Source organism: Sphaeramia orbicularis, chromosome 5 (assembly GCF_902148855.1).
Source record: "Sphaeramia orbicularis chromosome 5, fSphaOr1.1, whole genome shotgun sequence".
NCBI lineage: Eukaryota > Metazoa > Chordata > Actinopteri > Kurtiformes > Apogonidae > Sphaeramia > Sphaeramia orbicularis.
This window is the reverse complement of record NC_043961.1, coordinates 32410602-32423726: the sequence shown is the minus strand read 5'-3', so window position 1 is coordinate 32423726 and position 13125 is coordinate 32410602. Positions and strand designations below refer to the sequence as shown.

Genomic DNA, 13125 nt, shown 5'->3' with positions numbered 1-13125 from the left:
CGAGTGAGAGATAAAAGCTGTCCCAAGTTTTACTATAAACTGAAGAACAATATTACATAATGTTTATGAGCTGATATTTTGCAAGTTAAATCTTATCTGCAAAATATATCTCAGCTCAAAATAGCTGCCTAGGGAAAAGCAATATTAAAATCCTATAATTACTTTTCCCTTGCAATGTAAAAAAATTTTCGGTAGCTACCAGGATCATATTTGTACTTAAATACAGAATCCTAAAAATATGGGTAATTTACAAGGTGTTCATGACACTGTCCTTGAACCAAAATCATATCAGAACAAATGATGCAACAGAGGTTTTGCTTCATCTGTAATCATAATTCACCATCCAGCCAAGATAAACTATCTGAAATATTGACAAGAATACTTCAGATTCCATGGTGGTTTAACAATGCAATTACATTCTTCAACAGGTGTTTTCCTTGGTTGTCAGTGCATACCAGGCTTATCAAATTTCTTAGATCTGATTTTGACCATTGTAGCCTTTATGAATCTAATCTCACCAATAAAACTGTGAACAGCCAGTCACATTACATGTACTATTAAAAGTGCAGCTATTGACAACATCTTATGCCTTCTCATTAGAGTGATAATATGTATTTCATGCTTAGATGTTTTGATAGATCTTCTGCATTATGTAAAAAGAAACCGTCCTTTACCGTCAATGGTGTAAATGCAGGATCTGTGGTAATCCTACACTTGAAGTCACTTGTTTTTCTTATTTCTCACAAAAGTTATTACTCAGTTGCAAAAATGATCTCATTGTCCTCTTTATCACAGTGTCTCGTGGGTATTCTGTATCAGCTTGTTCATCTCCACATTGAAGATGTATTGTGTTGACACTGTGGTAAAGAGTACATGTTTGTTATCATCACACATGTAAAAAAAAAACACTTTAGATATCATCTGCCTCACTTGAAGTTAATGTATTAAACCTTATCCTGACATCTTCAGGATATTTGTACAGTTCAGGATATCCACTAGAGCTGAAAATGAAGTTCTGCTGGTTAGACCAAATGTGGTGTAAAGTATAAGTATGTACCAACTGACCCTCTGAGGACATTTTCAAGAGTTAAGAAGCCATATCAGAGAAATAAATATACTGTATATGAGTGGTGTGAAGAAGAAGAAGCCAGAACTAGTTTACTGACAAATGTTTGCATTATAACACTTTGTCTATAATGTAAGTTATGTTGATCATATTTTTGCATTTAAAGTGTTATAAATTCTGAGTAATTTCTGGTTTTCACAGCCTTAAAGTGTTTAACTGCTGTAAGAGGCTAAGCTGAGTCTTGGTGGTCAGAGTTAAAGCCTTATTGCAGGTTTCTGGTGGGTGAATCTCTCAGTCTGAGTTGGTGAGGACAGTGTTTGGCCACATTGCTGGCAGGTAGCCAGCAGCTATTGGAGGGAACACGATGATCCTGTTAATAATAAAGGTGACAAAACATAAGTGAACCTGCTTCTGCAAAACCCTTTGTTATGTGTCAACCAATGTTCAGAGGCGTCAGTGTAGGATGGAAAGTCAGTCTCACACATACTTACACAGTAAATAAATGGTACAAAAACAACAATGGTGGTTTTGTGATTGGAGATCACATCCAACCTCCACTGTTCACCACCACCCACCAGAATCTATATTAACAATAAATAAGTGTATAATTCAACATAGTCGTCAGGACAGAGTGTAGCTCTTGCTGAGGTTTGTTTGTTTTCTCAAAGTCTCATCTGAATTGCGGTGTCCCAGTAGTTTTGTTGGCACTCCCTCCTTCTTGTATGCTTTAGTAGAGGTCAAAAATGAACCGAGATGAACTTAAATGAACTGAAATGCATGAGTAGATTGCTGTATTCAAATATGGCTGAAGATGTTGTTTTTCTTCCCTGTTTATAGAACATCTAGTTTCACTTCTAGTGACATACTCACCTACAAGGAAACAGACAAAGCACAAATAAATGTAATTAACATATAATAAACCTTAAACTGTATTAAACAAATATGTGTCATAATTAGATTTGTATTATTGCTATGACTAAGAAATATCAGTTCAGTATTTCATGTTATGCTGAAAAGTTTTGATATTCATTCAGTTTTGATAAGAATCTTTCAAGAAGCTTTTTGTTTTTTTTATTGGTTGATTTTTGATCATTGGTGTGTTTATGAAATATTGTAAGAAGTTTTCATATCTGACAGGCAGTTATGAGACTGCGTCTGTCTGAATGAGTGTCTTAGTGTAACCAGAAGCACGCGGGTGAGTTCATTCAGGGATACACGCTGCACAGTCATCAGGAAGTGAAACAGAACAGAATGTGCCGTACTAATCTGATTGAAAAACACAGCCCTGCGTGGATGCATGAAAAAAAAGATGTTTCATTTAAACAGCTAAAAGGAGAATCTGATGACAGTACGGGATATGTGCAAAGAAACCAAATGAGCTGAAGTGTTCATTTAGTCATATAAAGAAGGGGGCTGAAGATAGAGTCTGAGAGAAGCCGCCACTCTCACACAAACTCTGCGACTAAAATAAAGCTGACCAACATAATACTCTTTGTTTGTGTTCTAGGCATCTGTGTTACGTACAGGGGAGTAATCTCCTGTGTGATCCCTCTTATCCCTGAACTTTTGTCCATTGAACCAAGCGTTCTTTACTGTTTCTGAATGGGACCCTAAATACAAAACTTCACACTGTGATAAATGAACAGAAATAATCAAATACTCGCAGATAGAATTTTTTTACACAGCTAATATTAAAACTAAAACACAGTAATGTATTCATGTTGAGGTTAACACACTCTAAACAATAATTTCTGCTGTTTTAAATTCTATTTTAAAATCTTTGGGATAATCACAGTAGTAGCGCTAAGAGGTTGATGGAAAGGGGCTGTTTATACTTTATATATAATGGTGTAAAAAATACTCACTGTTCTGTACAGTAATAGTTCTGCTTTCAAAGTTAGTAGAAACGCTTATTATTAGACACATGTGTTGCAGACAGAATGACCACTATCAGTGGCATATAATTACATATTACTAAGATGGATTTTCATTGGTGATGTGTTAACATGTATTCCTTTGCCATTTAATATCGAAGCTAATTTTAGAACTTATCTGTTGATAGTTAAATCAATAACAAAATGTCATATCTTCTCAACTACAAATCAACTATTATTACTTGATTAAAGCTCACTATGAAAAGCACCAAAAACATTTCAATAAATGCAAAGTGTTAAATCTACAATAATGAAGTGAAAATAATGTGTCAGCCTACTTTAAACTATACCACAGTATCGTACTGTAGAACTGCATTTATATCACATTTCACATACAATTAACAGCAAACAGAAACACTCTGACAGAGGAGGATTGTCATTTTTTTTTCCCTTTACAAATAAAAATGACTTCTACATTATGTGGAATTCATGCTAATATTTGATGTGTTGGGCTGATGTTCGGTTGATGCTTTTCTTTTTTTTATATTCATATCCATTTCTTCTCTAGTATAAGAAGAAACATTATTTTATAACTGCATGTTTTATAGGTGAAATCCCAAGTCAAATTAGAAACCTTTCTCCTCCATGGGACAGTCCTTCTGCCAAATTTGTGTGAATGAGGGTAATTATTAATTACATTTCTACATACTAAATACTACATAAAAGTCTAGTATAAGGTCAACTGTCATGTCAAGTAAACATCAATATGTGCGAATAATCGCTTGATAAATAGTTCAGTCAGTCCTGTACACAGACATTGTCAAATAATTACAACATCACATGTACAAGTTCTGTTTACAGAAAATCTTGATTCAAAACATTAGAGTTAGGACAAGTGTGGCAACACCTTGCAGGCATGTAAAAGGTGACCCATAATTTCACACAATCTGTGGCTACACATTGTGGATAGAAATATACTAAACAAACCTTCTTCCCTTTCCTCATCTCAGTATGTATGTCGCAATCTGACCAGTTTCCTGAGAGGTTGGGCTCACGGTCAGAGAAAACAGTGTGCTTGTGTTTCTCACCACGCTTCCCTTGCTCAACATGACTGTAGGTCTTGACTGCGCCTCTACGGGAAATGTACAAACAGTATTGACCTCCCGCCCGACCACTTACACGAGAGGTCGTTTGTGGTGTTGTCTCCTGTTGAGCAACAACCCTTTCACTCTGCTCATTTTCAAATATTCCCTGTAGGGCAATTCTCTAAATGACAGGTATTTAGGTTAGGCCAGAATGTGCTAATTGAGTTTGGATTTTATGTCAGTTTAAAGCAGTATGACACTAAAAGACATCAAGTCTCTATAAGGGAGTTTTTATCTGTATTCCTGTGCACCTACCTGTGCTTACACAACAATACAATATAACAGATACTACCTCAATCAGTGAGACCTGGAGAATATTGGATTATGTTAAATCAGTGGTTCCCAACCTTTTTTGGCTCGTGACCCCATTTTAACATCACCAATTTCTGGCGACCCCAGACTTTCAAAACGGAGACTTTTTTTTTTTTTTTTTTTACTAAAATTAATTTGTTGTTGATCATGTCATAGTTTGCTATACTATGTTGCAAATAAACATTAATTTTAGATGACATTTAGTCCATATAATGTACATTATTATGGACGGAGGGAGAAAAGCCAGGTGTAGATTACTGCACAAAGTGAGAATTTTATTTTCCTTGGTCAGGATATGTACAGTCAGTCCAGCTTGGATTTACAAAGCTGACAATTAATACTGAACAAACAATAACTCAAACTATGAATTATGAAAGAGCTGCAGCATCTGAAACTGACCACAATGAACATTTGAAAGATAAACTGTCATGTCTTTTATGTATTTTGATTGTCTCTCTCAATTCACCATATGCTTTTTATTGGATTATTTTTTTCAATAATTTTTTTTCAATAACTAGAAATTTCAGGCGACCCCAATTTCACCCCAAGGTTGAAAAACACTGTGTTAAATAATTGAAGTGGTAAATGGTAGTTAGTTCTTCATGATTTGGTGAAAAAGTCATGTTGAGATAACTGAGGACAATGTTATTTTCAACTCAAACATAAATCTTGACTTAGAATAAAAAATATAAACACTTCAAAATAATATAACAACAATGAAGCAACTTCTGCTTTTTAGACATTTTACACAGTACACTTATTTGCTCACATCTGCTCAATGTCATTGAATTAAAAATATCACCAAACACACCCTGAACCTGTAAATTAAAGCCTTTTGCAAATATGTAATTCCTCAAGCAGACAATGTGATTCAATTAATTGTAGTTTACAGGTCTAACTGTAGCAAGTAAGTCATTTTTTTGGCAGAAAATCAAAGCAGTGCAAGTTGTTGCAATATCATTCAGGTATGTGGAGACTCCATAAGCTTAAACACCTGTGAAATTTATCTACCATGAGGAGACAGGGATTATTGATGCGGAAAAATACCAGTTTTTCTTTATTAAATTTATCCAGGGGGGTTATGGCTACAGGGGCAGCATAAGAAACATTTAAATATTGTGGGAAAGTTCTCTTTTCTGTCAGTTATATCAGAAAGGAAAAACATGTATTCTAGAGTCAGTGTGTGCATACCAAAATGTTTCAAGTAGTTTTCTTCATTTTAATTTTGATAATTATAGCCTAGAACACAAATATATTAAAATATATTCCAAAATATTTGAATTTTTCACTTCAAGTTTGAGCATATCATAATTTCTTGAGTATAAATGCCATGAATCTCTCACTCTGAGCCAGTACAGACTTTTGAAAGAGTGTTGACTTGACAATTGTTTAGGAGATACTCACTGAAGTCTACTAAGAAAAGATCACCGCTGAAAGAGCTGAGTGTATCAAAGTGTATTCGTGGGAAGGAAAAGTGTGGTAAGAAAAGGTGCACAAGCAACAAGGATGAGCACAACCTTGAGAAGATTATCAAGCAAAACCTATTGAAGAACGTGGTGGAGACTCACAAAAAGTGAACTGAGGCTGGAGTCAGTACATCAACACCCACCAAGCACAAACATGTCCAGGAAATGGACTACAAGTGTCACACTCCTGAACCAGAGACAATGTCAGAAGAGTCTTACCCCAACTAAGGGGGGAAAAAAAATGGACAAAAAACTGGACCACTGCTCAGTTCTTTTCAGATCAAAGTGAAACATTTGCATTTCATTTCAAGACCCTAGATTCTGGAGAAAGAGCAAGGCAAGGCATGTTTATTTGTATAGCACTATTCATACACAGGGTAACTCAAAGTGCTTTACAAAGGTATAAAAAAATCACAGAAGAAAAAAAAGCAAGACACTGAAATTACATTCAAATCAAAAAAGGGAAAAAAAAGACATTAAAATCATCAGAGATAAAATGTGATTTTAAAATGCATTCGCAGAATAAAAGAAAGACTGTAATTATATTAAAATCATACATTAAAATTAACATTAAAATAGAGTAAAGCAAGACCTTAAAATAAAAAAGTGCATTTAAAAGAAAAGATTGATAAGAGTTTATTCATAAGCACATGAAAAGACCTGGCTTTAAAAAAGAAGCAGAGAGCAGAGAGAGCAGAGAGAGCAGAGAGGCACAGAAACCAAGTTCCTTAAAGTTTCCACAGTCAGTGATGATTCAGGGTGTCATGTTATCAGCTGATGTTGGTCCTGGTATTTCATTAAAGGTCAATGCAGCTGTTTACCAGGAGAATTTACAGCTCTTCATGTTTCTGTCTGCAGACAAGCTTCATGGAGATGCTGATGTATTTATGTGGTAAGAATTACCACCTGCCCATACTGTAAAAACTACTAGGAAATAATTTGCTGACCATGCTGACAAACTGTAAGACATTTTTTAATGAAGTCCCATGGGCTCAAACAGTAGGAAAAGGACTTCAGTTCCTCACTGAGATGTCCATTTCTTGTGTTTGATTGGCCAGCCAACTCACCTGACATGAACCCCATAGATAATCTATAGGCTGCTGTTAAGAGGAAGATTAGACACATCAGATCCAGCTATACAAGATGAGCTGAAGGTCAGCATCAGAGGAACCTGGTCTTCTATTATGACTCAGCAGAGCCACAGGTTGACCATCTCCACACTATGCAATATGGATGCAGTAATATGTGTAAAAGGAGCTCCAATAATATACTAAGAACATAAATGAATATATGTTTCACAAGTTCAACATTTCTGTTTTAGGAAATATACTATTATGTTGAGGCAGTGGATTTTTGATTTTCATATGAGCTGTAAACCGTAATCATCAAAATAGAAATGAAAAAGGGTTGAACTATTTCAGTTCATCTGTAATTACTTTAAAACACAGGTGTCAAACATGCGGCCTGGGGCCAAAATCCGGCCCGCCAAAGGGTCCAACCCGGCCCGTAGGATGAATCTGTGAAATGCAAAAATGACACTGAAAATATTAACAATCAATGGTGTCAATGTCATTTTAATTCAGGTTTCACATACAGACACATACAGTCTGATTAGATTTCAAGTGGGTCAGAACCAGTAAAATATTATTATAATAACCTATAAATAATGACAACCCCAAATTCTGTCTTTGCATTTTTTGATGTAAAAACAGTAAAATTACATGAAAATGTTTACATTACCAAACTATACTTTTACAAAAAACGTGAATAACCTGAACAATTATGAACAAACGGAAATGTCTTCAGAAAAGTTAATGCGATTTTACCAATATTCTGCCAGTTACTAAATATTTTGTGTGATTTTACATGTGTAAATGATAAACTGATAAACCGAGGCAGAATATTGTTAAAATGTTAAAATTGCAGTTGTTTTTCTTAAGACAATTCAAGTTGTTCATGTTATTCAGATTTTTAAGGAAACTTTGTAGATGTAAACTTGATCATACTATAATTTTACTTTTTTCACTGTTATTATTTCACTAGTCCGGCCCATTGGAGATCAAATTGGGCTGAATTTGGCCCCTGAACTGAAATGAGTCTGACACCCCTGGTTTAAAACAAATGAAAGTTTCACTGTTCGAGTTAAAATCGTGGGAGGAAACAAACTTTTCCATTATATTATTTTATTTTTTTCCAGATCATTGTGAAAACACTCTTTCTTTCACATAAAGACTGTCTGTATGACTTTTTCTTTCATAGCATGCACTGGCTACTTTATATTCACTGTCTGAAAAGTCAGATGAGGATAACTCCGTTCACATTAATGCTGTGTTTTAATACTCCAGTACAGTAGGTGGCAGCATGATCATTTAACATGAAAGAAGAGGCAGAGCCGATACACCCCATCTCCAGACCAGGGGGAGGTGAACTGTTGCAGCTCCTGTGTTGCTGCTCACCGGTGCTAACAACAAGCAGAGCTAGCGGCACAACCTGGCGGCGTGAAATCTGCTGCTAACAAACAAGGTGAGCTACAATTTCTGCACCCATGACTCATGCTAGGTTAACCCCATCTACTTAATTTACCACATTACTAACATAACGGATTGTCTCATAAATATTTCTTTCATTTTATGGTGGTGTTAACCGCTAATTTAGTGAGCTACCATGACTAGCGCTATCTTACATAGCTTCATGTTTGCACGGTTTATAGTGGTCGCTAATCCCAGATAAAGCAATGTGTGTTTGCTGCTCTATGCATTTCATACCACTTGTGTGTAAAAGTATTTAAACCAGTTGCACCAAGTGTCTGCCTTACCAGTTGCTGACTTGCTAGCTAACGAACAGTACTTTGTATCATCCATGCTTTTGATCGCTCTAGCTAGCTTATCATGCTAATATGGAGTCGAGCCAAAGGAACGGCTCATTATAAAGTGCTACTGTTAAGATCATTATCGTTACCCAAGTAGCTAAAACCAGGTAATCTTACATCTATCCATGCAATCAACTTTCCATATCATAGACAGATGAATCGAAGCATGTCTTGTTTCATGGGATTGTCATTGTTTATCTACTACGTTATGTTCATACAGTATAATGAATTGATTCACATTTCACATGTAAAGAACATGTTTAAAGATCTGGCAAAAATGGGTTGAATGTGTTTGTAACGATTTCTTTGTTTATCAGGATATCAGGCCACAGTTCTTAAACTACAAAGTATTTGGACCTGTTGAAATGGGAGGTAAGTTGATTTTTGGTTGTATTAACATTTTCAGGGCAAAACAATAAAGTTTTTTTCTTTTGTTAAAGTGTTAATCAGGGTAAGTGGGCCATTCAGAGCTTGACACGTTTCTTTTTATCTGAGTTAGCAGATCACAATCCAGCAGAAGCCACACCTATTTTAAATATGTGTTGTATTTTCTGTGGAAATGGCACCCTGCTTCCCATGAAGTGTATTTGTTTATGCCGTAACATATTTTCGTGTTGCACAAGTTGAAGTTTCTCTTTTACATTAAAGCAGCTTATCTACATTTACCAACTGGATTTTGTGGTATTTGCAGTACAAATCATAGAGTTAAAAGTTAATGACTCTCTAGAATCAACATAAGAGGCTGTAGAGATATGTGCCTTTACATATTGTAATTTTGAGCTTTATCAGGGACTGGAGATGGTGTATGACTATTGATCATTGTAATGTAAAAACAAACTCAATATAGAAAAACAAAATTATATTCCTCCTATGTAAGTATCAGAGAAAAACACTACAGCTCTAGCTTTTACATCCAGCATATCAGCATTTTATAGGTGAAGTAAAGTTGTCCATGTGTTTGTTTTTGTTTTGTTTTGTTTTTTTTGCACCTCTTTCCACTTCTCAGACCCTGCTCTTCATAGAGACTGTCCCCTCGACTGCAAGGTTTACGTTGGGAATCTGGGAAACAACGGAAACAAGACCGAGTTAGAGAGAGCTTTTGGGTACTATGGTCCTTTAAGAAGTGTATGGGTTGCCAGAAATCCTCCAGGCTTTGCCTTTGTGGAGTTTGAAGATCCTAGAGACGCATCTGATGCTGTAAGAGAACTGGATGGAAGGTAGAGCGTTTAACATATTTATTAGTAATTGTTCTCTTTTAAAATGCACACATTTTTGCACAAAATATGATATGTGTGATATTGTATTTTCTTCATCCTTTTAGAACCATGTGTGGCTGTCGAGTTCGAGTTGAGTTGTCCACTGGGGAAAAGCGCTCCAGGAGCCGAGGCCCTCCACCATCCTGGAGCAGACGCCCACGGGATGACTTTAGGCGCCGTAGTCCTCCAGTCAGGCGCAGGTGTGTATTACATACCTAATGACTAACTTTACGGTTTTAGACTTTAATTTTCATTATTATGAAGGATTTAAATGACAAAAGAGATTTCACACACTGTTAATGTCTCCTTCAAAATATTTTTGTTAAAAATTGTTTGTTAAAGCTTTAAAAATATATTAATATTTATGTACTCCTATATTGACAAAAATAGAACCCTTTCTCTGCAGTTTAACTGGATAAAATAGGAAAAGTAGTGCTTTTCATTATTTTAAAGTCTTAGTGTAAAAACTCATCTTTAAAATATCATACTTAAAAATGTAGTTTTGCCATTAACAGTTAAGTGTTGAAGTCTGAAGGCAGCCTATTTCAGCCTTTTGACTATGTTTACACTGTCATAAAGGTTTGATTGTAAAGAGGTCAAGATCTAATGGTAAAAGTGCTTCACAGGAATATCTTAAGAAACACAATTAGCACTTTATCATCCATTAAACACTTATAGGTACTTTAGGGATTACTTTCTGCAGGTTTACATTTGTTTTTTTTTTTTCTGAGTTCAGTTGCCATCTATTAATAAAACTGAAACCCGTTGCAGAGTCACCACCACGCTTCTCACCATCTGAGTCAATCAACTAGTCCTCTTTCAGCATCATGTGACTGCTGACCAGCGAGCCCCAATCAGCTTGGCTGGTGTTGTCACATGACCAAGGCGCACCGCCAGTCGTCAGGTTCCACCAACCTTTTGGTTCCTGAGCATGCAGTTCCCAGCATCCTCCTCTTCTTCCTCCAACCTTAATCCAATCAACAGCGGTCCACACGGTCACATAATCAACCAATCAGCGTCTTTACTCTTTCTATTCTCAACACAACTACTGTATCAACGGGAACAGCCCTTGGCTTACATCCCTATCCAACCCTTCCCCCAAAAAGGCAGGAAAAATCTACAACCACCCCCTTCAACCAGCCACCAAGCAACTTCATATCTCCAACATTTGCATCATGTGGCAAATCCTCTCTGCAATTCGACCTCCCTCACCATCAGTCTGGCTTCCTTGCGTCATTTCTATCTTGTCCAAACCCCCCAAAATAGTAAGTTGCTTTTATCCTGCTTTTTGTAGTTTTCTGCTTAATTTAGCTTTCAAAGCTGATTGACAGTCTTCACTCAGCAGTTCTTAGACCATTAGAGGAGTTTCATTACAGTGCTGCAAAAACCTAAAGATAAAAGTTGTGGTCAAGGATATTTGGTCATTTAATTTCAATGGCATAAACAAGCTACATTCATCAAATGTAAACACAAATAGTTTTTTCATGGCTCGACATTAAGCCATCTTGAGTGATATCCATTGAAAGAAAATGTTACTTTGTTGCTTTTTGTGTAAATATCATTTTCCCTCCATGTACCAGTGTTTGTTTTCTAATATAAAGTGCTTTTATACAGTCATTTTCAGAGTGATCAAGGTAATTCCGCAGCACAAAATACATGTCTTCCCTGTCTTACAGTTAGTTGTAAAACCTCAATGATGAGACCTTCCTGTAGATCAGAATATTTCCTACATAACCTTTTCTTTGACTAAAAGTGATCCCTCTCACTGTCTGCTGTTGTTTCCTCTGTACAGTGGATAGAGATGATCATGGAAATGCTTTTTTACTTGATGTTATTGGCAAGCCTTAATGTCGAGCCCTGACTCTACTGTACTCTAAATACTGACTGCCGGATTGGTGCTCATTAACGAACATGCAACATACTTGAATAAGTTCATGGATACTGATTAGCCCTTTAAGGAACAACGTGTAGCTACGTTTCCACACTTATCCATACCAGGTTCATTAACGATGGATATAAATTCTCATCCTAATTTTTTCACTTTTTTATTTTTACCTCATCCACATCAGAGGATCACCGAGGAAGAGGAGTCTCAGCCGTAGTCGCAGCAGGTAGATTATTTTTTTCCCCTTCAAAGTCAAAATGTGGAATCAGATGCGATTTGAAAACACAAGTAATGTCATTATTGTCTGGTTTTTGTGGTTGCTTCACCAGGTCGCTTTCAAAGGACAAACGCAGATATCGGTCTCTTTCCAGAGACAAGAACCGTAAACGCTCAAGATCCTTCTCAAGGTCCAGGAGGTAAATTTAAGTATTATTATGATCATTGATATGGTTATATCATACTTTTAGACTCAGTGGTGGTGTTTGGATTACTCACTGGGTGATCATTTATTTTACAGTCGTTCTCGATCGAATGAAAGGAGATGAAGACGGAAAGATTCATCAACAGGATCCTGCTATGATTATGAAAATAGACTTTGTTTCAGTTAGGTTTTGTTTTTTGTTTTTTTTTTTGTTTTTTTTTGGGCCACCTCAAGGCAGCCGCAAGTTTGCCACATTGCATAATTCGTCATCGTAGTCTACTGAAGTAACAACGAAGGACTCAAGTGTAATTTTTCTATACATCAATTGTCATGGAGAAAATTTTCCCTTTTTACAGATTTTTTTTTTTTTTTTCTTTGCAATTATTGTTCACATAAAATACATTGTCTTACCCTGCATGTTTTAAAACTGAATACTAGATTTCATTTTACATGACTTTTTTTTTTTTTTTTTTGGACAGTCTTCTATTAAAGTTTGTGTGGTGATTTTATCTGTTAACTCCTAAATTAAAAAGGTAAAGGTAAAAAGGTACTCCACTAATGGAAGTAGAGTACTTTATACACATTACAAAAAGCAGACTGGTACTAGTTGTTTTGTAAATACTCGGGCTGTCATTTCCAGGTTCTCCTTGATATTGAAATGTCTATAATTCCATCTGTAATTCTGTATTTTATCTAATGTATGTTACTTTTGCAAAACATTTGAGGTTTAACAGTGTGTTGATGCAGCTATTCAGCAACTTCTTTAATAAATGTTTTTCCAAGGTGGATTTATCTGTGTGGTGCTGTTGCCTGCTCACATGAATCGCTTCA

At 35.9% G+C, this 13125-nt stretch overlaps 1 protein-coding gene across 1 annotated transcript; it reads left to right on the top strand.

The window, feature by feature from the left end:
• Window positions 1–8254: 8254 nt before the first annotated feature.
• On the top strand, window positions 8255–13082 carry srsf3a (serine and arginine rich splicing factor 3a). The gene is made up of 7 exons (XM_030134069.1): window positions 8255–8386; window positions 9050–9104; window positions 9739–9949; window positions 10054–10188; window positions 12058–12099; window positions 12203–12289; window positions 12391–13082. Exons 2-7 carry the CDS (start codon window positions 9098–9100, stop codon window positions 12416–12418), a joined length of 510 nt encoding a protein of 169 aa, XP_029989929.1. The 5' UTR covers window positions 8255–8386; window positions 9050–9097; the 3' UTR covers window positions 12419–13082.
• Window positions 13083–13125: the final 43 nt, after the last annotated feature.

What these genes read in the sequence shown, in the direction of transcription:
- srsf3a (XM_030134069.1), top strand. An exon ending in GTAAGAGAACTGGATGGAAG is followed by an intron (nt 9,950 to 10,053) that starts GTAGAGCGTTTA and finishes TCATCCTTTTAG; the next exon opens with AACCATGTGTGGCTGTCGAG. An exon ending in TCCTTCTCAAGGTCCAGGAG is followed by an intron (nt 12,290 to 12,390) that starts GTAAATTTAAGT and finishes TTTATTTTACAG; the next exon opens with TCGTTCTCGATCGAATGAAA.